The following is a 22,726-nucleotide window of genomic DNA, read 5'->3' as shown; positions in this document are numbered from 1 at the left end:
CAAATAGGTGAGTGTTCTCTATTAAGTAGAACACAGATGAAAACAGCGACAACAAGTTGTGTATGTGGCCCTCTTTAGAAACAGAGGAAGCTGTCTTACGCTAAGCCAGACCATTATTCCATCTAGGTTAGCACTTTCGTTGACTGGGAACACTTTGTAAGGGTTTTAGGCAGGAACTTTCCCCTACCCTACTGGGAGAGGCCAGGGATTAAACCAGAGATCTTGAATATCAAAGTGAGAGGTCTACTGGTGAGACCTTCCATCTAAAATTTGTTCCTTAGCACCAGTGGTATGTGAACACTTTAGGGTGTAGAAGCTGTATTCCGTGGACCAACTTTTGCACAACTGATTAGTCACGTGTAAAGAATGTTATTGTGCTTATAACTCTTATAAAATTGGTCGCAAGTCTCACAGAACTATCTCAATTTTGACACCCATTTACAGTACAATGCTCCAAATCTTCTACAGTATTCCAGGAATGGGAAGTCTGTGGACTCCCATGTTTTGCTGGGCTCCAGCTCCTATTATCCATGACCATTGGCTGTGGTGTTTAGGGCTGATGGGAGTCAGAGTCCAGCAACATCTGTAGGACCACAGATTCCTCACCACTGCCGTATATTTTTCTGTTCTGTAATAACCACTGGTGGTCTGTATGCCTCAACTTCTTTTTTTGAAAGCAATGCTTTTGAACTCCAGGTCTTCAGAAGCCAGAGTCTACAAGCTGGAACATACTTACTGGGGATTATCTCTTATTCAGCTCATTGGAATTTATTTCTGAGTGAACATGTGCAAAATTATTGCTCCTGCCCTTTGACGAAATGCACCTCCTTCTCTTGGCCACTTGCTTGTGGTTCTGAGGAGAATTGTAACATGCACTTTGCAAACTCTGCTTATTCCAATGAGTGAGAAAGGACAGAGGTTTCAAATTTGGCTGCGTGCAGCTGGTATTCCCCCCCCTAAAATATTAGAAAATTTGGGGTTCTTCAGAAAATGAGGGCATAACTCTCTTAAGGGATAAAATATTTTTCAGAGGTTTTGTCTGCAGCAGCCTATTTTAAAATGCGACTTGCCTCTCAAATAAGAATATTGCTCAGGCAATTCAAACTAAGCCCAGGAAGTAGACAGAGAAGTGGGTTATTTTATCTTTAAGCCTGTGGTGGTGATGGTTAAATCTTTGCAGTTCTTCCTTAAGCAACATAATTCTGCGGGGAGGGATGTCTAAATAGAAACAGCATAAATTAGCAGAGCTCTTCCTCTGTTTCCATCGTGTGCTCTCGCTCCTGTTCTCCTGCATAAAAAACAAACAAACGATTTATTGCCAAATTGCAGTTTACTTTTAAGGTGAAGCTGTTTACTGGTAGAAATGCTGTGGCTTCCTTTTTTTTGATGACTGGACTTGAGGGGGGGGGAACCCCTTATTTTCTCTATTCCACAGGGTGTATTTGGTAGTTAAATCTGTCCAGCTATCCGCCCCCACCTCAGCTCTTTCTTTTCTTTTCAAAAATGCTGGCGAGCTTTTATTATTATTGCAGACTGAAGAGAAGAAATCATCGGGGACATGCTTGTTACAAACGCACAAGCCCTCCTGTTCGTCATCCACTATCAAAGAGAATTCTCTGTGAGTTGACTGAGGCACAGCAGCCCAGCCAATCACCGGTCTCTTTCCTGACTCTGTCATCAGCCCTTGGTTGAGGGAAAAACGGTTTTGCTTTCATGCTCTGTGTTTGGAAGGCAGATAAAATGCCAGGTCTGGGTTGCCTCTAGGGATAACCTTCCTTTCTATGATGTGAATGAATAGCATCTTGGCTGGGGGAAAATCCAGAGGAGGAATTGACAAGGCAGGCTGGAGCTGCTCTGTCTACTGTCTAGGCCTTTCCCTGCGTTTTAAATCCCAGCTGTGGCTTTTGTAGGGAATTCACTTTTGCACTGAGAAAGGGGTGCTTTGGATTATCAGACCTCCATGTATGACAATTTGTACCTGCATGGATTTGAAGACTCTGAGGCGGTAAGTGGGGTGTTCGTTTTTTATTTTTGTCTAAAAGCCCACCCTTTTGCTGGTCTCTTTCCTCCTCCTCCTCCTCCTCCTCCTCTCCTCCTCCTCCTCGCAACAGCAAGGTATGCGGAGGACAGGGACGCCAAAGAAACAGGCTTTGTTTTGTGGGCTGCTTGGCAATGTGATGGATATAGTCTGGAGCCACCTGAACTAATCTCGGTTATATAATTCCTTGTCCTGCAGCTTTAGAAAAAGGAGAAGGGGAAGATATAGGTGTTTCCGACGAAAGCTGGGAAGCATTTTGTGTGTGTGTGTGTGCTGCCGTTTTGCTGATTACATGCTACACTTCTGTCCTCATGGCAGGGTGCATGAATGCTTCGTGGCTCCGAAATGGGGAGAGGTGTTGTAGCTATCATGCATAATATGTTCATCAGCTGGGGAAAGTGCCGCGGGAGGGGAGAAAGGAGAATACTAATAACACAGGAGTTTATGTTTTGCTTAAATTGGGAGCGGTGGAAGTTCTCCAAGATATGTGTGTGTGTGTGTGTGTGTGTGTGAGAGAGAGAGAGAGAGAGAGAGAGAGAGAGAGAAGATGCTGCCTGGGCAAATGGTCAGTGCAGATGCATTTGAATTTCTTGAACAAAGAAGCTGTACAAGTGGTTGCTGTAACACAATCCTGTAGCTTCACAATGGCAGTATGCGAGCTTTCAGCATGCTGTGAATGGAGGCTGAGGTGTCATGATTGCCAATCTTGCCATCTCATTATTATTTAGGATATGCTACCCCTTAATAGATGGTACTCCCCCAAGTCAGGATAGCTTTCCTGCTAGCAGAAGCCATTTGTATTTTGCCAGAATTGAGCACTGGGAATCCTAAAGCCTGTAACAGTCTGAGACCAATTAAATATGGACTGCAAAAAGTTGACAGCAGAGACTAGAAACCTATGATCCTTGCTATGATGGGCATGTTTTATTTTATATCCCCCCCTGTCCCCACCACCCCTCCATGATTTAAAAGAGTCCTCGAGGGGCAACATTTCCCCAAGACGGAGAGAAATCTGCTGAGATTGCCACAACAATGTACACGCTGTTCCATATTAAGCAGGAATGTGTTACATAAGGTTTTATAGCCAAAGCATAAAATACACAGATTATAACATAAAACAGTGTATGCGTCAATGCAGACGTATATGGCCAGTGATGCGATAGCCACATGAGAATGGATAAGATCCTGTATCTCTCTTCAGATTAGACTTTGCTCCTCTCTGTCAGTGTGATTCTCCACAGGCTCTTGCTGATAACTCTGTCATGTCTACATGTTGACTCAAATGCTCATAATTTATTTTTATGGTTAGGATAGTTTGGAGAGGGGGAAGACTCTGAAATGTCTAAAATGAAATACTCCACTGTTCCTCTTCTGATGGGGGAAGCTAGAGGGGGAGAATTTACTGTTAAAATGCTCTTTCAATTCAGTTTTAGAAACTCATGGTGCTGTTTTTTAAAAACCGATATTTCTGCCTACGGCAGGTTATTTCCTTACGCTGAGTATTTTCTTGACCTGCCAGGTCACTTTCCAGGGAACCGTTTTTCCTACAAGCTACCTTTTATATATAGAGTTAAAATTTTCTTTGGAAACCATGAGAAATGCTTTTTTAGTTCAGCATTGATTTGGAATTGTAGCATTACATTGCCTGGGCAGGTGGCTACAATGCCTGAAATATGTCAGAAATATACAACCACTTATAAGTGGGGATAGACAAGGTGCTTGCTGGTGCAGTTCAGTGGGGGAAAGTGCCTTGGCTTGAGTTGAGTACACTGGGGATCCACATACTGTCCAGTGCTAGTTTGTTGGATGGTCTAAGACTTATCTCCCTCTTTCAGACACAGTTGCCCCACTTGAAATACAGAGGGAATAATGGGCCATCGTTTCAGATTGCTGTGAGGATGAATGAGAGAAGGAACACAAAACATGCAAAACAAAGACAATTGTTTATAATTTGGTCTTACTGTTTGACAGAAGATCTGTATACAGTGGTACCTCGGGTTACATACGCTTCAGGTTACATATGCTTCAGGTTACACACTCTGCTAACCCAGAAATAGTGCTTCAGGTTAAGAACTTTGCTTCAGGATGAGAACAGAAATTGTTCTCCGGCAGCGCGACAGCAGCAGGAGGCCCCATTAGCTAAAGTAATGCTTCAGGTTAAGAGCAGTTTCAGGTTAAGAACAGACCTTCGGAATGAATTAAGTACTTAACCTGAGGTACCACTGTAATGGGTCTGCCAGCTGCTTATACACAAACAAAACATATTCCCTCATGATTGCATGTATATATATGTATGTGGGGTGTGTGTGTGTGTGTATGCCACATATATGCCACATTTTTATAGCTTGAAGGGTATTATTCCTCCAGATAGCACTTTCTTGGCTGTTGTAGCTGCCATGCAAAGTGTGACTGTACAAGTGTCAGTGCGCAACCTACTTGAGATTGCCTGCAAAGTGAGTGATGGTATGACATAGTCCCCCTCCCTTAAGGCCCAAACCACTGAGTGGCATGTTCTATTAATGTTTCAGATGTATGACGAGTATTTCTATTATATTTCTGTGCAGCCTGTACATTCTCTCTCTCTTTGCCAGGCCACTGCCAGACTTGCTTATATTGGATGATGATGTGTTGGGAACGAGTACTTTTTCTCCTCACCTCCAGTAGCAATGTGTGTATGTGTGTGTGTGGGGGGGGGGGAATCTGTGCCTTCTCCTTCCCTAGGGGGCATATCCAAATAATAATAGTAACAATACAAACTTTCTTACATCTCCAGATGTGGTTTGCTTGTCAAAGGGAAAAGAGGGGGAACGGCAAGGGTTCCAAGTAAGATGCTTGAAATGGATGTGTTACACATTCTAAAATCTCGTCCCACACTCAACAGGTATATCTCTCTCATTCTACACCCTCCACCCCACAGTAGTTCAATGATAGAAAATCTGCTTCACATGCAGATCATCCCAGCTCCAATTCCTGGCATCTTCAGGTAAGCTGGAAATGATCCCATCTGAAATCCTGGAGAACTTCTGCCAGTGATTGTAAACAGTGAGCTAGATGGACTAAGGGCCAGGCTGTATGGCCTGTGGTCCTGCATTTCCCTAGCATGCTGGTGGTCATGGGGATCGGCTATTGCCTCTCAAAAAGAACCAAACACAATCACAGGGGACCAGCTCCTTGGATTGTTAGCTGGAGTAATGTGGTTGGTACTACACCTATCTCTCTCTTTAATAGGAGGGTATATGTTGGAAATTAAGTATTACCGTTCACTTCAAGGCAGGGGTAGGGAAACACGATGAAAATGGTCAGTTATAATGCCAGAAGAAAAGCGTGTTTGCAGCCTATGCTGAAGCAGAACGTACAGCTTTCAGTTCAGTAAAAGTTGAGCTCTCTCACGCAGAAGTGGTAATCTGCAGGGGTGAGTCGGAAGGAACTCAGGGAAGAGAGCAATAGTGGGGGAATTTTTAAAGCAAAGTTCAGTATGAATATGTGCATGTGTCTTGCCCAGAATACACTTGAAGTTAAGAAAAAGATTCTGAGCTGTTCTGGTTGATGGGAAGCCAAGCAGCTCAGCCCAAACGCTCAGCTGGCGATGAGCATATGAAAAGCATAAGGAGGCGTACTGTACTTGCTTTCTGGTTTGTGGCAGGCAGATCTGTAAGCTAAAGACCCTGTGCTGCTGATGCGACTCGCACATTGTAAAATGAGTGTATCAGAATGAATCAGGACTAGTACAGTTATGCTTTACTGCAGCAGGCCTTATAAAAACCAGGCCTGTCAAGTTCAGTACTAGGCCTGTGTTGCGCTACCTCATTCATGTGTAGAATGAATACTTTTAAGAAGGTGGCATGGTGGCTTCCCCCCTAAATTTGTTTTGTCCATTATTTCCAAATTCATCCCAATGTTATGCTTGATTAGAAGGAAGCCTGGACTGGGTATTTAAAACAGCAGAGGGGGTGGGGAGTCCCCAGATACAAGTAATGAAATATATGTGTGAATATTATACACACACAATGCTCATGTATGCTTACATGTGTTCATGTTTAAGTAATAACTACTTTTGAGACCATTTCATTGTTATTTGGGCTACCTATGTCTTTGCCTTTTGTTCCAAGCACTTAGCAGCTGTCAGAAATGTTCAGAAGCTGTTCTTTCTTTTTTTAATGTATTTTTAATGAACAGTTTTCCATGCATACCTCAGTTTGGTGGTTGACATTTAGGGGAAGGTGAGCTCCGTTATGAGCATGTGGTGGAGGCATGATACTATTTGGTATGGAAAATTCTCAGAAATTTGTACGAGAAAGAGAGATGCTAATTTCCAAAATAGAATTGGTCACTCTGACTATGTTTGTTTTCTGAAAATTATTTATTTTATGTGTATCCTAATCTTTCATGGCATCCCAGGTGGTTGCCATCCAGATGGTTAAGAAGCTTGACAACAGCTACAGTGCCTGGTGTTTCCAGGCCATTCCCTGGGTCCCCAAGTTCCCACTGGTCACTCAAACAGTTACAGGTAGCAAAACCTCATGCAAAACCTGAGCTGTTGCATAGACTATGCTGGAATACCTGCTCTGTGCAAAACTACAGGTATGTCCAGGGCATTTGTCTGTGAACTCTGTATCTGTAGATGGGAGGCAGGGATGCATATGCAAGCCATGCCCTTAGTGTCTTCTGTGTGCACCATTCCCCAATATCCCCTTGTTGAGCAGAGAAGGTCTTCAGGGGAGCTTTCACTCATTTACTCTGCACGGCTGGGAGCCAGATAAAGCAGGATCCCAATTGCATTGAAGCAAATGCTAGTAGAAGGATGTCTGCAGAACTTCTTCACTCAACATGGAGATGGTTGGGACTGAAAGGTGGGTAGGTGCAAAGTGCATGAGGCTGGGGTCTGCATCAATGTCCCTATCATTGTCCACCATTTGAGTGTTCATATATTCAGGAACATGCCTAGAATACCTAGATATTCTATACTTTCCATAATGGATGACAAGACAGATTCCCCATATTTTTTACAACTTGTTGACCAGGCACAGGCAAACTCGGCCCTCCAGATGTTTTGAGACTACAATTCCCATCATCCCTGACCACTGGTCCTATTAGCTAGGGATGGTGGGAGTTGTAGTCCTAAAACATCTGGAGGGCCAAGTTTGCCTATGCCTGTTGTTGACCTTGTTGACCTGTATAATGTTTGTACTGGTGTACATTCTGTGTGGATGATCTTGGCATGCATGCCATTAGGAAACTCTTGATTTAAAACATGGTGGTCGTGGTGATCCACTGTGCTGTTTAATGTTCTTGCATTAGGGTAACCAGCACCTGATTGCTTCTATTTCTAAGATGATGATTCCTGTTTATAGTTTCTTGTGATTGCGATAGTCAGGATAGTATTTGTTCCTAAAGGAGGAATCTTCCTGTAAAGCCCACCTTGATTCAAATGTAACTTAGGGTTGATTCGCACAGGTTTGTACAGTACTTGGTGACCTGCAGCTGAATGTATGAGCAGCCCCCAATGAGAAATAGGATTAATAAGGTGATGCCAGGTGATATGAAAGCTGTGTAGTGATTGTTAAAGGCAATTTCACAGCTGCAGACCAGTGCCTGATATGGCAATTATTGAACGATCCATATGCATTTGTAAAATTTTCACTTTAAAGTCCCTCAGTGGTGCAGCATTTGCTTAGTAATCTAGCAGCACTTGGTCATATCTTCCTAATTTCATAGAGGTCTTGTGTGGACATAATTGAGACTTGGGAACATTTTCAAGGTATCAGTGATTTAAACAATAAAAATGGAAGGAGCAAGAGTGTGTCCCAGTTTGCATGTCACACTAAGCCACACCACACATGGCTCAACACAAACATGCAAGTGGGAGAGGAGATCAGGACCACTTTGCTCCTCCCCAGTTCTGCGGCTGCGCCGTGCTGTCTTGGCTTAGCATTTTGTCCAAACCTGGGCTCACAGTTTAGCACTTCCCAGCCTAAGCACAAGCTGTAACCAAGGTCTGTCCTATGGTTTTCGGCTTGCGGTTTGTTCAGAAGAACTGAAACCATTACACCTGAGGGCATCAGGCTAACTTAGGCTACACAAAGCAAGCCACATCCTCTAAGATACCTCCCTCATCCCTTGGCGCCTGTTGTCTGATGGAACCACCTCACTCTGCCTGCTGGTCAGGGCCTGCTCTGATTCTGGTATGGCCACCCATGACCCTGGCTTGGCCTCAACAAGAATGAGGTGAGGTGGGAGCATGTTTCAGTCTCTTGCCTAAATCCTTCACACTTCTATTTGTGTTTCAGAGGCTATCACATTTGCCTATTATAGATCTTTTCTCCTACTCCATCCTTTTTTAAAAAAACAAAACAAATCTGCAACCCAGGTGTAGGGCTTGAGCAGGAATTTGAATTTCAAATGCAAAGCTTTTACTTATTATTGCATTTATATCTCATCTTTCCTCCAATGAGTTCAAGGTGGTACACATGGTTCTTTCCCTCCCCATTTTATCCAAATTACAGTCTGTTTTCTTTTGTTCAAGGGAGATACGGTACTACAGTGGTTGGGTTCAGGCATGGTTGCAAAACCACCCATGGTTGGTGCTAATCATAGTTAACAATCCACACTATAATTTGAGCTTCTGACTGTATGACAGGCAAACCAACTTTTTTAGCTGGTGGCTCCCTCCTTTTGTTTCCTTGCTGCTTAGGACTCAGCCTCATCCGTTTGCTCTTGTCCCTGTGGTGCTGCAGCCTCTTGAGAGACTGAGCAGTGGCTGTCCCTGTGGCTTGTCAGTGGTCTGTGAATTCAGGCATAACAGCAAACCACAGTTAGCACAAACTCTGGGAAACCTTCACTTCCACTTTTAAAACATTCTGCTTCTCTTGACTGCAACAGAGGGGTGCAAGCCATAGTTTTTATTTCCTGGCTGCCTTGAAAATGGGTTTGGAGCTAATAAAAATGGGCGTGGGTCTTAAGCTAGGGTTCAAACTTGTGAAGTGGAATGGTGTCCTAAAAGTGCACATCAGCTTTATTTCCAATATCTCAGTCTCCAGAGCAGATGTGACATTGCAATATATTTTGTGTTTCCTTCCCACCTTTCCCTTTGGAAACAGCTGTTGAGCATTGAGCTGGCATTCCAATGTAAATTGTAGATTTGCCCTAAGTGTGTATACTGAATTTCATTCTGATATGTCAAAAGTTAACCTGTTAAAAACAAACAGAATGCCAAGTGGGCTAGTTAAATCTCAGCCAACGCTCTTTGCAGAGCGAGCTCTTTCCAGCTATCACTCATGCATTTAGGGACTCCATTCATAGACTTAGGCCTAACTATCTCTGCATGTAATAAAACCCCAATAAAGAAAAGCTGCTTTGGGAGGAGAGGATTTACAAAGTAGGGGTGATGATTGTGTTTCCATGTCCACCACTTCTCTATTTCAGATTCCCTCCAAACTTGGTTTCATCTTTTCCCTCCCCCATAGAGTCTAAACATATTAATGTTCCACTACATGCAAATGCTATCTTGCACTTAGCCCTTCTCTCTTAGACAGAACAACTTTCAGGTGACAGGGCTATTGTCCAGCTTTTCTGATTAGGATGCAGAAGGGACATATCCTGTCATCTTCTCATCCTTGCTCCTGACATGCATTCTTCAGGAAGGGGAGCCACTAGTGGCCAAGCTCTTTCTATAATGACAATAAAATAAAATAAACAGTGGAAACTGAGAATCTTGGGGATCAGACTTTTCTTTCTAAAGAGTTTTGCCCTTACAAAACTTCAAGGAGGCAGCTTCCAGTTTTGACCATTTCTGAACCCTCATCATTCATGTATTTAGAAACTCATGAGAGCAGATATGTAGTGTATGACTGTGGAAATTGTGCATGTCTGACTCCCAGTTGCATACTGCAGCTCAAAATTGTATGCATATGAGAAATGAGTTGTCTCACACACTTAATGGAGATTCTAAGAATCACAGAGATTAAAGGAACTAGTTGGGAGTAAATCTGCATAGTTGTATCTTATGGTAGAATACCACCAAATGGGATACTAATCAAATACACCTTTCAAAATAAAAACTTTGCTGCATAGGCTAGTCTAGGGATGGGGCACCTGTGACCTTCCAGATGTTGCTGGACTCCAACTTCCATATGAGCCTCTGCCAGCATGACTAATTGTCAGGGATGATGGGAGTTGTAGTCCAACATCATCTGGAGGGCCACAGGTTCCCCCTCGCTTATTTTCACAGGCATTATTTTCACAGATGTTGTGGATGTTCCCTTCAGTGGATGCAAAACCTTTCAGCTGACTTCATCCTCATGAAGACCTAGGATATATGTAACATGCCATTCTTTCAGGCTGGTTCCATTAATGTGGATATTTCTAAATCTGACTTATATGAGGAGGAACACACCTTTTAAAAAGGAGCATTTACATTCATATTCCATGTCCATATACAGTGGTACCTCAGGTTAAGTACTTAATTCGTTCCGGAGGTCCGTACTTAACCTGAAACTGTTCTTAACCTGAAGCACCACTTTAGCTAATGGCGCCTCCTGCTGCTGCCGCGCCGCTGGAGCACGATTTCTGTTCTCATCCTGAAGCAAAGTTCTTAACCTGAAGCACTATTTCTGGGTGAGCAGAGTCTGTAACCTGAAGCGTATGTAACCTGAAGCGTATGTAACCCGAGGTACCACTGTACATGCACCAGCGTTCTCACAGTCATCCAAGGTAAAATACCTGTATTTCAAGGTAATGTGTTTTCTAAAGTGCAGGTACTCAGACTATCACACAAATTCTCCCCCCACCCCCCGTTTCAGAAGCTCTAATTTTAAAATGGCACCTGTGTTTGTGAAATGGCTTTCCTCACTTCTCCCCACAAGGTGCAATGTTGATTCTTGTCAACTCATACAAGTGTTTTATCTTGTGCTCTTAAGCCAGTCCTCTGAACTGATAGGAAGATGCTGCTTTTTTGAGAACAGCACTGTTTGCTTTTATGGTACACAAACCCTGGTGTGCTGCTGATATCAAAATGTGTATCTTGACATACAAGGATTTTGGGATGGTCTGAACATCTAAGAGGGAAGTTGTAGATGCACATAACGTGGGCCCAGCTGGTAACCGGCTAGGAAGCCAACAAGACCACAGTGTACATGGAAGGGCTTGTGGCTCTCCCCAATGCATTCCTCCTGGCTTAATCGAGAGCTCTTGCCTGTCACTGCAGCAGGTCTGGAAGTGAAAAGAGGTTGCAGAGCTTTACAAGCTGCACAATCCTGTCATTAAGCTGCTCCATTGTTTGGATCCTTTACTTTCAGACCATCTTAGGGGTTTAGGATGGTGTGAAGAGCTGCTGCCAGTCAGTGTAGACAATACTGAACTAAACAGACCAATGGCCTGATTTGGCAGATTCCTATATCCCAGTGTGTCTTGTCATTAATTCCCAGTGTCTCAGCTTTTCGGAAATGAGGTTATAAGTGCTCACCTACACTTACCTTTCTAGGTGCAGGTCTGGACTTTCTGGGTTCGTGTTTGAGTAGTTGCTTTTTTGTGTCCTGGTGCTTTCCCCGTGAAAAGCCACATTTCACTGCTGAATTGGAGCAAATGGCAAACTGTGGAAAATGTGATTCAGTGGTAAAACCTGGGATAAACCACTGGGACAAACAAACCGCTTGGATATGGATTGATGCCTAGAAACATGGTGCAAAAGGAAGTGTGGATGAGCCCTAAAGCTTTGGACCAGGCTATGTCCAGCTGAAATAGGAATGTTCTTCATTCTGTCTTTATGGCAAGTGCCATAAAACTAATTTAGCTACTTGTATTTTTAAAGATTGATGTTTTGCATTCACTGTTATAAACTGGCCTATGCTACTGCTGTTAGTAAATTAGGATCTATGCAGTCGGCAGCAACTTGAGTAAAAAATTTAGGCAAATGTATTCAGGCTGGCAACAGTTTTTCTCTTAAAAAAACGTAATAGGTTGAGCACATGATACCAGGCCGAAGGGCCTAGAAATTCAGGCTCTCCATTTTCCCACAGTATGTGTGAACTAGATGGTAGCAAACTGGTAGCGGGATTTTTCCGTGCACGTGCCACATCAAGTGTGGCAGAGATGCATTTGTTAAAGTCTTTTTCGGCTATGAACTCTTGAATTTGACCACTGTCAGTAGAGTTGACAAAACTCATTTTTTGAAACCCTTTAAAAAATTGTGACATATATAAAAGAGGTGAGTTAGATTCGTGCGGGATACACCAAGACTTGCCTTGTTGTGATTGTGATGTGGTAGTTGGTGCTTGATATACCTATGGAGAGAGATCAAAGCTGTGCACTAGGAAGCATGCTAGGGAGTACATCGCATTGCATTCAGTAGCACTTCTGATTCAACAAGATTTGGACCACATTGCAGGTATGAGGCTGTGATCCTGTGCACAGATACTTGAGAGTAATCCCCACTGAATTCAGTGGTACTGTACATAATTTTCAGTAAATATGCACTGGGTTGCAGTAGCATAATCCTTCTTACCACATTTCTTCATGTGTCAGAGGTTAAACTGCTGGCAATAAGCAAAGCTAAGCAGTTAGTGCAACAGGTTCAGGGCATAGCCTTCCTAGTCCTCCAACCCATGCTAAAAATCTTGTTTGTTCCCTCCTTCACTTGTATGTTCAGAGTCATATTCCCTGCTTAGCACAAACTATACCCTGCAGTTACATCCAACCCTGCAAAGTGACTTATCATGGGATGTTAGGAGGGAGTGCTCTCTTACACAGTTCCAAACCAGTCTTTGTTGGCACATGTGAACTGGATCAATGTTTACTCTCAACTACGCCTCCTTTCCCTCCAAGGAATAGTAACCTGAATTTTGGAATTACTTGGAAAAATTAGGAATATATAATGATAAATAATCAGTTCAGTCTTTATAATGACATGGGATCTGCAGTCGCTGGTTTATACAATGAATTCCTTCTGAACTATTGCACGTCTCTATGTTACATTTACAACCCACCTTTCCTCTAAGGAGCTGATGGTGGCATATATAGCTCTTCCATCCTAATTTTATCCTCATCAAAACCCTATGAAGTAGGTTAGGCTGAGAGACAATGACTGGCCCTAGGTCACCAAGTGAGCTTGATAGTTGAGTAGAGATTTGAACCCTTGATCTCCCAGGTTCAGCCCCTTCAGCTGTCTCCACCACGTTAGCTCTCAAGAAACGGACTGAATCTTCTGAAGTTTCTTTACAGAATATCTAGGAAGGCTGAAATGTTTATTTTTTTATGCCCCCTTTTATGAGCATACATTAGTTTTCTTAAACATAACTTTGCTTTGTCAATGAAGAAGTGCTGATGTTTGATTTAATCAAGACTGATTGGATGCAGCATTTGTTAAGGGCTCTGGATATAGTGAATGCCTTTATTTGGTATTGTAACTGAGTTCTTGGTGCTTGTAAGAGCCACAAGTCCAGCGCTGGACTTAAGAATCCAGGGAGAACTAGGTTCAGTTCCACATGCCAAATCTAGTATCGGTCAGGTGTCCCACTCTTTTTTTATAATGGGGGTGCTATGTGTGTATAACAGCTCCTCTTTGTAGACCTTCCCTCCCCCAGTGTGTGGATGCCAGGAGGTTAGGCTATGGGACTAGCAGGCATGGCCGCCCTTTCCCTCTCTCGTGTTTACTGTTGTATGGAGAGAATACCCATGTAGGGCTTAGCATGACCTAAACTACAGGGCGGAGTGGGTTTGATTCTCAGTGAATGAGATCAGAAGGGGCAGGATTAAGGTTTATCTTAGTGGTGTAAGTTAATGGACCTCATTAATTCTGTTGGGAAAACCAGAGAGTTGCATTTTGGAAGACAAAATGGGGGCAAAAACCCAAGTTGCTGGTCTATTGCTGACATGGATCCCACAATGAACACTCTCCATGGATCCTTGCAGTATATAAACCCTCTCTTCTTCATTTGTGTTATGCACTAAGCTTGGATCCTAGAACAATAAGCAAGTAGGATCCTAGAATGCAACAACTGATTGGCTAGCAGGAAAAGACCAATCAGGCTCCAGGAAGTTATTCAGCCCATTAGGCTGGTAGGATCATAGAATGCAACAACTGATTGGCCTGCAGGAAAAGACCAATCAGGCTCCAGCAGGGAAGCAGAACCAGCCAATCAGACAGGACTCATTGTGTAAATAATGTATATAAAAGCCTGAGGTTTGGGGGACAATTAAATCACTGTTTTACAAACTGCAATAAAGAGCATGAAATTGCTACAGGACTCCGTGTATATTTCAATTTGGTACTTGGTGCATGCATACCAATATCTTTTTTTTTAGTTCTGCCAAAAACTCTCGCAGTGCCATAATCCATATATAAAGATACTCCAGAAAAAACATGTGGACAAAGAAACAGCCCTTGCTAAAAGCAAGGGCACTTAGGGGAGGAATGTGACTTCATAAGAAGCCATGTAATGATAAAAGCAACACAAAAGGAGTCAAATAATCTAAGATTCCGTTGATGTTTTCACTCCCTGCACTATCTCCACAAAACACATTTTGGTTGTAAGATATTAAGCTGCTAGATGTCTCCCCATTGATAATGCATTTACAGAGAAGGCTGAGTGTTGATTTAAGCTGGTTTGTATGGATGCAGGCGTTTTGCACTTAGGGATGCAGAGTTCACGGCCACTCCATCAACATTAAGTTTTTAAAACAGAGGCTGCTGTTTTAGTGAAAGTTTGAGTTGTGAATATATAATAGAGTGGAATTTGGATTCCAAGCAAGTGTTTTCAGGGGGTGCCCGCCCCTAAATGTAACCCTGGTGTTCTCTCTCTCTCTCTCTCTCTCTCTCTCTCTCTCTCTCACACACACACACACACACACACACACACACCCACCCCACACCCAAGTGGATTTTGTTTTCTTTGCTGCAATAATCCTCACTGGCTTGTTCATTCTTGCGTGGATTGGAGTTTTGATTTCCTGACTACAAATCACTGACTCTGCCGTGCTGTGATGAAATGTTTCTGTGGCAGTGGGTTGTCATAAATCAGTAGCAACTGCGTCCGTTTTGTACCTTTGCCGCTAATAAGTATGGATTTTGTACACAGGGAATGAATTCAGCTATTTCTGAAGATGACTTCTGATGTAAACTCATTTATCAGAACTAGTAAAAACTTTGAAGCATTTTATTGGGGTCCATTGGCTTTCCAGTCTGCTTCGTTTAGCCAAAATGACTTCCTGGGTGTTGTGTAACGTTTGCTTTTGGCTATTCATTTCTTTAGCTTTGCCAGTTGCCTTGTTATGGAAGTTATCTGGGCAACATACAAAGTAAAACAAATGCAAAGCCACAGTTAAAAAATAATAATTAAGCAGCAGCAGCAAATATAAAGACACTTCTAAAAGCTAAATAAACCACCTTAAAAATAAATTGAGGAGTTAAAACACTGCAGCAGTTATAAATGGGAACAGATAACTGGTATTGGGGGGTGGATCTGAACCCCGAACTTCTGTGCTGTCTATCCCCCCCTAACTTTCAGTACTACAATGAAAAGTATGTGTTCTTCTAGAAGTGGAACATATGGTTGGATTACAGAATGATGCTTGTATCTTCCCCACTGTCTGTACACAGCTGGTTGGTGCAATCCCTGCCCCTATCTTATTCTCCTTTCTTCCCATCCCCACAAGCTGATTGCACAGCAGAATTTTAAAAAGAATAACTACTGGTGTTGCAACAGGATCCACAGGTTTTGCAGAGTTCATGTGGAAAAGTGGGAACATGAAACAGACATTGGTCTCTTAAATGTCAGTCATAATTTGGAAATCAAGGTCAGCCTTGGAGGTGCAGAACACAGCTTCATGATTTCATGTCTTCCTCTTGCCATTCATTGCCAAATAGAAACCCTGTAATTTCTGGTTACAGCTTCCTCAGTAGCTCACTTAGGAGCTGAAAGTTTCAGAAGTAAATACAGTGGTACCTCTGGTTAAGTACTTAATTCATTCCAGAGGTCCGTTCTTAACCTGAAACTGTTCTTAACCTGAAGCACCACTTTAGCTAATGGGGCCTCCCGCTGCTGCCGCGCCACCGGAGCCCAATTTCTGTTCTCATCCTGAAGCAAAGTTCTTAACCCGAGGTAATATTTCTGGGTTAGCGGAGTCTGTAACCTGAAGTGTATGTAACCCAAGGTGCCACTGTACTTCTGAAAGAAATGTAAGTCCCCTCTTAGTTCAACTCTAGTTTCAGATATGCATGCATGTTTACATCTGAGGGTCATTTTCAAACATTTGTAACAAACACACATAACTATCTCTTAAAATGGGTTTATTAATTTAGGTGACTTATTATTTTAAGTGAGGGGCAGCATTGACTTCTCCCTTTCTCTTTTTCGGCCTTCCTAGTCAAAAACACGATTTGCATAATTAAAAAACAGAGTGAAGGAGGACACTAATTTGCATAAAGCTTGCATATGGCAATGTAAACGTGTAGGTGCAAATTTAGAAATAATTACTGTATTTTAAATAGAAATACTGCACATAATAGGGAAAACACTGGGTGTCTTGTGTGCTGCTAATTTGATGGGCAACTTCAAGGCTCCTTCTGTTCTTTTTTATAGTTTAAACCAGACTTGGACTAGACAGCCCTCAAATAGATGACACCTTCGAAACAGAGAACTGTCCTATGTTTTGGCAAACATTAAGATTTTTTGTCTCACCTTTCTGGTTCTACTCCAAAGATTTTTGGTTCAGAATAACCTATGAAACTGTTCCTATGAACAAACTTTTCAGAAGTGCAACTCCTCCACTGAACCATTCTAAAAAGATTTTAAGACCATTTTAAAATGCAAGCCTTTGACTGTGACCGTATACCCACTTTTTGGAGAGTATGTTCCATTGAACTCAGTAGAATTTTATTCTGAGTTGATTCATGCATGACTGCCCCGTTAGAAGATAAGTGTTCCCATAATTTAAGTGTATAATTTAAGAAATTATATAGCCCCTGCTTCCTGGTTGGTGTTGTTTTTGTTGCATGTATCACTTGTTAGGTGTTCCTTCTTAATGCATGGACTAATTCAGATTTTTTTTCTGGTGTAATTTAATTAAAAGCAGCAGAGTGCACCAATGATAGCCATAACCAATTATTTCAGATTATAATGCATTTAGCTACAAACAAAACAAGCCAATGCTAATTGCTAATAGTTAGATACACATGCTCCCTCCCTCTGCAAAATGCCTTAGCATTTTTATGTATATTTATTAAATTTCTACACCACCCTTCGTCCGAGGATCACAGGGCGGTTTACAATATAAAAACACAAACATATATACCATTGTAACAAATGAAAACAATAAGCCCCCAACACAGCTTAAAAAGCCATAATTAGCCGAAGGCCTGGGAGAAGAGGAAATTTTTTGCCTGGTTCAAGCGAGGAAACACCGCAGAAAATGCCTGTTCTCGTTTTGCTGTCCTCTGGACCTTTGAGGGAGGAGGCACAGAAGGAAGGCAAAGATTTTGTGTAAAAGCTCTTGCTTTTGCCATTGATGGTGGTTGGCCCTTTCTTGTTTTCGTTTTATAATTTTAATTTCTGCAACCCTCAGGACTCATCTAGCATTCAGAGACACCCCCTCTCGTGCTTCTTGTTGGGGCCATTTTTCTGACAAAACCATAGACATGGCCAGTGCTATTTTTCTAGTTCACTCACCACGAACATCTCCCTAATTATCTTAGATTGGCAATGGCGCCCACCTGAGAGGTACCAGAACTGAGTTCCGGCTGAAAAGAAGCCCTGGATATGGCCAGCCTGAGTTTGCCATTAGAGGGAGTGATATATTCTAATTCTGTATCGAACGCCTCTCCTGGCTTCCAAGGGGTGCTTTCCCCCACCCCATACAGAAACTGCTTTGGGGAATTGGGGTGTGCTTTCTTCTTTAGTCCCCAGTCCATTCCTTAATTGGCTTGACCGTGTGACGTCATCCTTTTGGGGCTATCAGCTTGGACTGCATTGTAACCCATACATTCCCATTAAGCAGAAAGTTACATTCTTTTATGAGTGAATTGGCTATTGCCTTGTGATTTTTCATGAAACATCACTTCCAGTAAGACTGCATTCACATTTCATCACCACATTCACATTTCATCACCACATTCACATTTCATCACCACGCTTAAGGTTATGCAGTGCCTTCATGGTAGTTCTGGGGTATTAATGGAAGCCCAGACTGGCTGCTGGAAGCCCAGACTTAACTCCTGTGTAAAGAAGGAAAAGCCCACTGGGGTCATGTTGTGTAAACCCATTTTAACAAATGAATTTTGTATATAACTGAGCTTGTTCCAGATAAGTGATGATTCTCTGTGGTAGTTCCTTGAATATCACTCCATATCTGACGGATTTCTTACTAAACTTCCATACACCACATATGGTCTAGTCACATGATGGGCTTCTGTGACTGATCATGCCTTTTTATGAGCGTGCTATATGAGTGATTCAACTGGTGGTGTCCATATTGCATAATCTTGCAATTATGCGATATTTATAGTCATGTTTTGTTTATATGAAACTGCTACCCCTGATCTGCTTTCAGTTTGGCCTGCACTATCCTCCTTAAGTGATGTGTTGATTTGCAAAGAATAAGCAGTTCATTATATTGAATTTGTAGTAATGGCTTCACATGGGCATGCAGCTGCGTGGAGGCTGTTCTTTGACTTGTCCCTTGGTCCCATCTTGATTAGCCAAGCAAAAATAGTTCCCAGGGCTTACTTGAATTACTTGTAAGATCAGGATACAGTGGAACAAGTCACTGATTTAGTGGAATATACAGTAATTTCCTTTATTTTATTTTCTTTGGATTTGACAGTTCTAATTCTTGCAAACATTCCTGGTTTATTTGTTAAGTTTTGATCCTGCCAAAGAAGCCCAGGGCAACACGACAGCAGCAACAATACAATCTTTAAAAGTAAATGAATAAAAACATTAAAAAAGCATATGGACATTTAAAAACAGTTACTGGTACATACCCTCACATCTATTGTTTTCTAGGTTGCAAGTAACAGTATATTTCAGCCTTGAAATTCCTGGGTGAAGAGGAAGTGTTCCAGGTGCACCTCACTAGAGAGGGCATTCTGTAAACAGGGAACCCTTACTAAGAAGGTGCTTTCACAGGTCAGTGCCAAGTGGGCACCAGCACCACCAACACCACCAATGCCACCAACATAATCCTGATGAGGATGTGCATTTTATTTTTATTTTATTTTTTAATTTTTTTTATTCAAAGTTATAACAAAACATATTTTCCAAAAACATATCCTTATTCCCCCCCCCATTTTTCCTCCCCCCACCCCACCCCCCAACTTCAATAGGTTCCAGTCTTTGGTTTCTCCAATAATGCTATTTTCTGCATGTTACAGAGTTGTATAGATCCTCCAACTGTTTAGCTAATTATTATCCAGTAAAAAATTGTGGATGTTTATTCAAAACCTGCCAAGGAGTGCAGTTCACTTTGTTGCGTCTTCAAATACTTTGTGAAAGGTTCCCATCCATCCTTAAAGTCACAGTTATCCTTGTCCCGTAGCTTATGTGTCAATTTTGCCAGTTCTGCATAATCCATCAATTTTTCTTGCCATGATTCTTGGGATTTCTTCAGTCTTCCATCCTTGTGCTACCAGAACTCTCGCGGCCGTTGTCGCATACATGAAGATGTTTTTCAACTTTTTGGGCAGGTCTTTCCCTACAAGAGGATGTGCATTTTAGAAATGGTGCTGACCATCACACTGCAGTGGTCCCTAAAGTTATGGATGTTTGTGTTTCCCTTTATAGCTGATGTGTTGTTCCCACATCACCCGTCATTCATACGGTATAACTATACAAGAACCTCATAATGGAAATCCATGCAGTATAAATTGGTCCCTAGCCAGGGATTCCTATCATCCATCCAGCGCTTGATGAATAATTGGATTTTGGTTTACAGGTTTTATCTGTAGTGAAATCACCCCAAGAGCCCTTCTTGCTTTAGGTCAATCCACTGTTTTTCATAGTGTGTGAAAGCATTTTGAGCACAGTGCATGCACCGTTTTTGGCGAGGCAGAAGACTCTGCTCCTTTTAGAGGAACTGGACATGTGAGGAAAATCATTCCTTGAATTTTGAAATCACTTAGCTAAATAAATGATGCAAGGTCACTAAACTCTTGCAGCTTCTCACATAACATATGGAATTGCTTCTCCATATACTTAATCATTGTAGTTGATGGTTTATTAACTTTTACAGTGTTTCCTGTCTCACATCAATATATTTTGCCGTTGTTTTAATCCATCAGATAAGAGTTTGAGTGTCCTTAAAATGCACCTTTCAACCTCTCCTTCGAAACGGCTTTCAAAAACACCCAAAATAATTATTTCTGTGAAGCTGACTGCCTCAAGCTATTTTAACAAGCAATGTTTTAAATTGGTTTTGGCATTTCCGGTATCTGTAGTGGTGAATTAAAAAATGGCATTAACTGGTACATTTGATTTGCAGAAATGGTTCTTGATTATGGATGGGTGCATCAGTCTCCTCCTGGTGTGTGTCAATGTCAAATGCTTTCATATCCTAACCTGTTTTTTTCATTGATCTGGTCCCCCTTTTAATCATACAAAAATAGTATTTCTCACAAAATACGCATTTTAAAAATATTATCTCAGAACGCATTTCCAAATGTATTTTATCCTAAAGTACATAGTTTCACCACAATCATTTTTGAGCTGAGAACTGCACCACAAAATTCCAAGAAGTGCAAAATCCAAAAGATTCTAAATGGTGCAGATTAGGTTAGTGTCGAAATTAGGGAAGAACAAATTCCTCAAGCACCCCTAGTCTATCTTTAGTTGATATTCACAAGTGACACATTACAAAATAAAATGGTTTTGTGCAGCAGGAACCTTTCTACACTGGGCTGCAAGTGCTCTCAGTGTTGGCATTGTTTGTGCAGAATCCTATATATGTGCATTCATGGAAACCAGCAGTGATACATGCAGTTAGCAACCTGTGTAAGGCACTTGGGTCCTCATTACAAAATGCCCTCATCACTTTGCTTCACTGCATTCTAAACTTGGTTTTAAGCACTCACAGTTGTGCGGATGCAAATATTCCAGCTCTTGTCTTCATGAAGTCTTCATTAAATGATTTGCCTCTCTGATTTTATTTGTTAAAATTGCAGTAACCTCTCCATTCCCCATGCAAGAGATAATTGTTTGCATTGAAATCCCTAGGCTGCCAATTTATCTGTTACCACTTAGTGATATATATTAATTTAAGTTAATTATAATTATCATGGAAGTTAGGATGTTTGATTACACTTTTAATTGAAACCTATTGGAGAGAGGCTTTATTTTTATTCCTCAGCAGTTCTGGAATAAATTCATATAGCATCAAATGACTTACAGTTAAGGTGTACAAGTGAAGAAAGATGCCCAGTTAATTGAGAACTGGAATCAAGGTGATGTTTCTAGAGGCAGTTTGAATTTGCTGCACATTTCTGTGAACTTTTGGGTGAATGAGTGATGAAAGTAGAAAAACAACAACCTGTATTTGCAGGTGTGGTTGGTCTTGAACTTGCAGATCTGCCCATTTTTCCTTTTAACCATGTTCATTTTATGCCTCCACTTCCCACCTCCTCTTTAAAAATATGCCTATGTAGAGAGTTTCATTACTCACCACTGAGAAACTTCAACCTGCCCTGGCAAACACGGTTTTAAGGAGCTGATTTAAACTTAGATTTAAGGCCTCCGATACTGGCTTGAGCTCCACCTCAAGCACCTTATTGTAGAAATTATGCATGGCTCCCTCACACCTCCACTCTAAGAACATAGTCCAAAAGCACATGGATTAGAAACAACAGAGTTTTGTGGCAACTTACAGACTTAACTGGTTTGTTGTGACATAAGCTAGAGCCTACTACTCCAACAGATGCTGGTGCACGTTGCTGAAATAGGGTGAACTTCACTCTTCTCCAACTCCTGCTGCCACTCCAGAAAGAAAAGGGGAAAAAACCCACAATGTGGCTTGTTCTGTGCTTCTGAACTTTGTGGCTTGTTTCTCTTCAAAAAGAAAAATCATGATTGGAAGCCAAGGTTTGTTCTTGGCAGGGGCAGTGTGTCCCATTTCACCGCTTGAGGCAAAATGAGAAGTGCTGTGCCGCCCCCGCCAAAGCAGCCCTTGCTTAGGTTGCACGGCGGTGGCGCGAAGCAGCGGCAATCCTGCCAACTTCTGGCAAGATCTTGCGAGATTTCAGTGAAATCTTTCTGGAAGTCAGCACCAACGCAGGCATCACTTATGCAGTGGCAGTTTGGGAAGCTGCTTCAGCCTGTCTCATGGATGTGCTGGCCCTGGTTCTTGGCTCACCACTCAGGGTAAGTTTTGAGGAAAACAAACCACAAGCCTCGGATCAGATATAATAGCAATCCGCACTGTGGGTTGTTTTCTCCTCGGTGCAGCAAAGGAGTGGAGCACCCACAATTTCAGCAGTATGCACTAGCATACTGTTATGTACTGAAGTTCTCACACTGGGCCAGCAGGGGGATACAGTAGATAGTTCAGGTCCACATATGCAAATAAGGGATCGAAAGTGACATTCAGTGATTGGATAGTTACAGAAAGTTGTTACAGTTACGTTGTACTGGAGCTCTATATGAGCAGGCTGACTGAACCCTTCAGTTCAGTTCAGTTCTGGCCTGTGAATAAACAAGATCTGTTTGAAGA

At 42.0% G+C, this 22,726-nt stretch overlaps 1 protein-coding gene across 3 annotated transcripts in view; it reads left to right on the top strand.

The window, feature by feature from the left end:
• The window catches only part of CACNB4 (calcium voltage-gated channel auxiliary subunit beta 4), a 126,554-nt gene that overhangs the window by 50,371 nt on the left and 53,457 nt on the right, over positions 1-22,726 (top strand). Inside the window, exon 1 of one of the 3 annotated variants that reach the window (XM_081872256.1) lies at positions 1,652-2,005. The exons of the other annotated variants lie outside the window; for them this stretch is intronic. Within the exon in view, the coding sequence (XP_081728382.1) occupies positions 1,961-2,005 (45 nt within the window). The 5' untranslated portion in view covers positions 1,652-1,960. Of the gene's footprint in view, positions 1-1,651; positions 2,006-22,726 lie in introns of those variants that run through there. 3 annotated transcript variants of the gene reach the window in all.

This window comes from Podarcis erhardii (assembly GCF_964252035.2).
Source record: "Podarcis erhardii genome assembly, chromosome: 1".
NCBI lineage: Eukaryota > Metazoa > Chordata > Lepidosauria > Squamata > Lacertidae > Podarcis > Podarcis erhardii.
The sequence above is the reverse complement of the archived record's forward strand: the minus strand, read 5'-3'. Positions and strand labels throughout refer to the sequence as shown.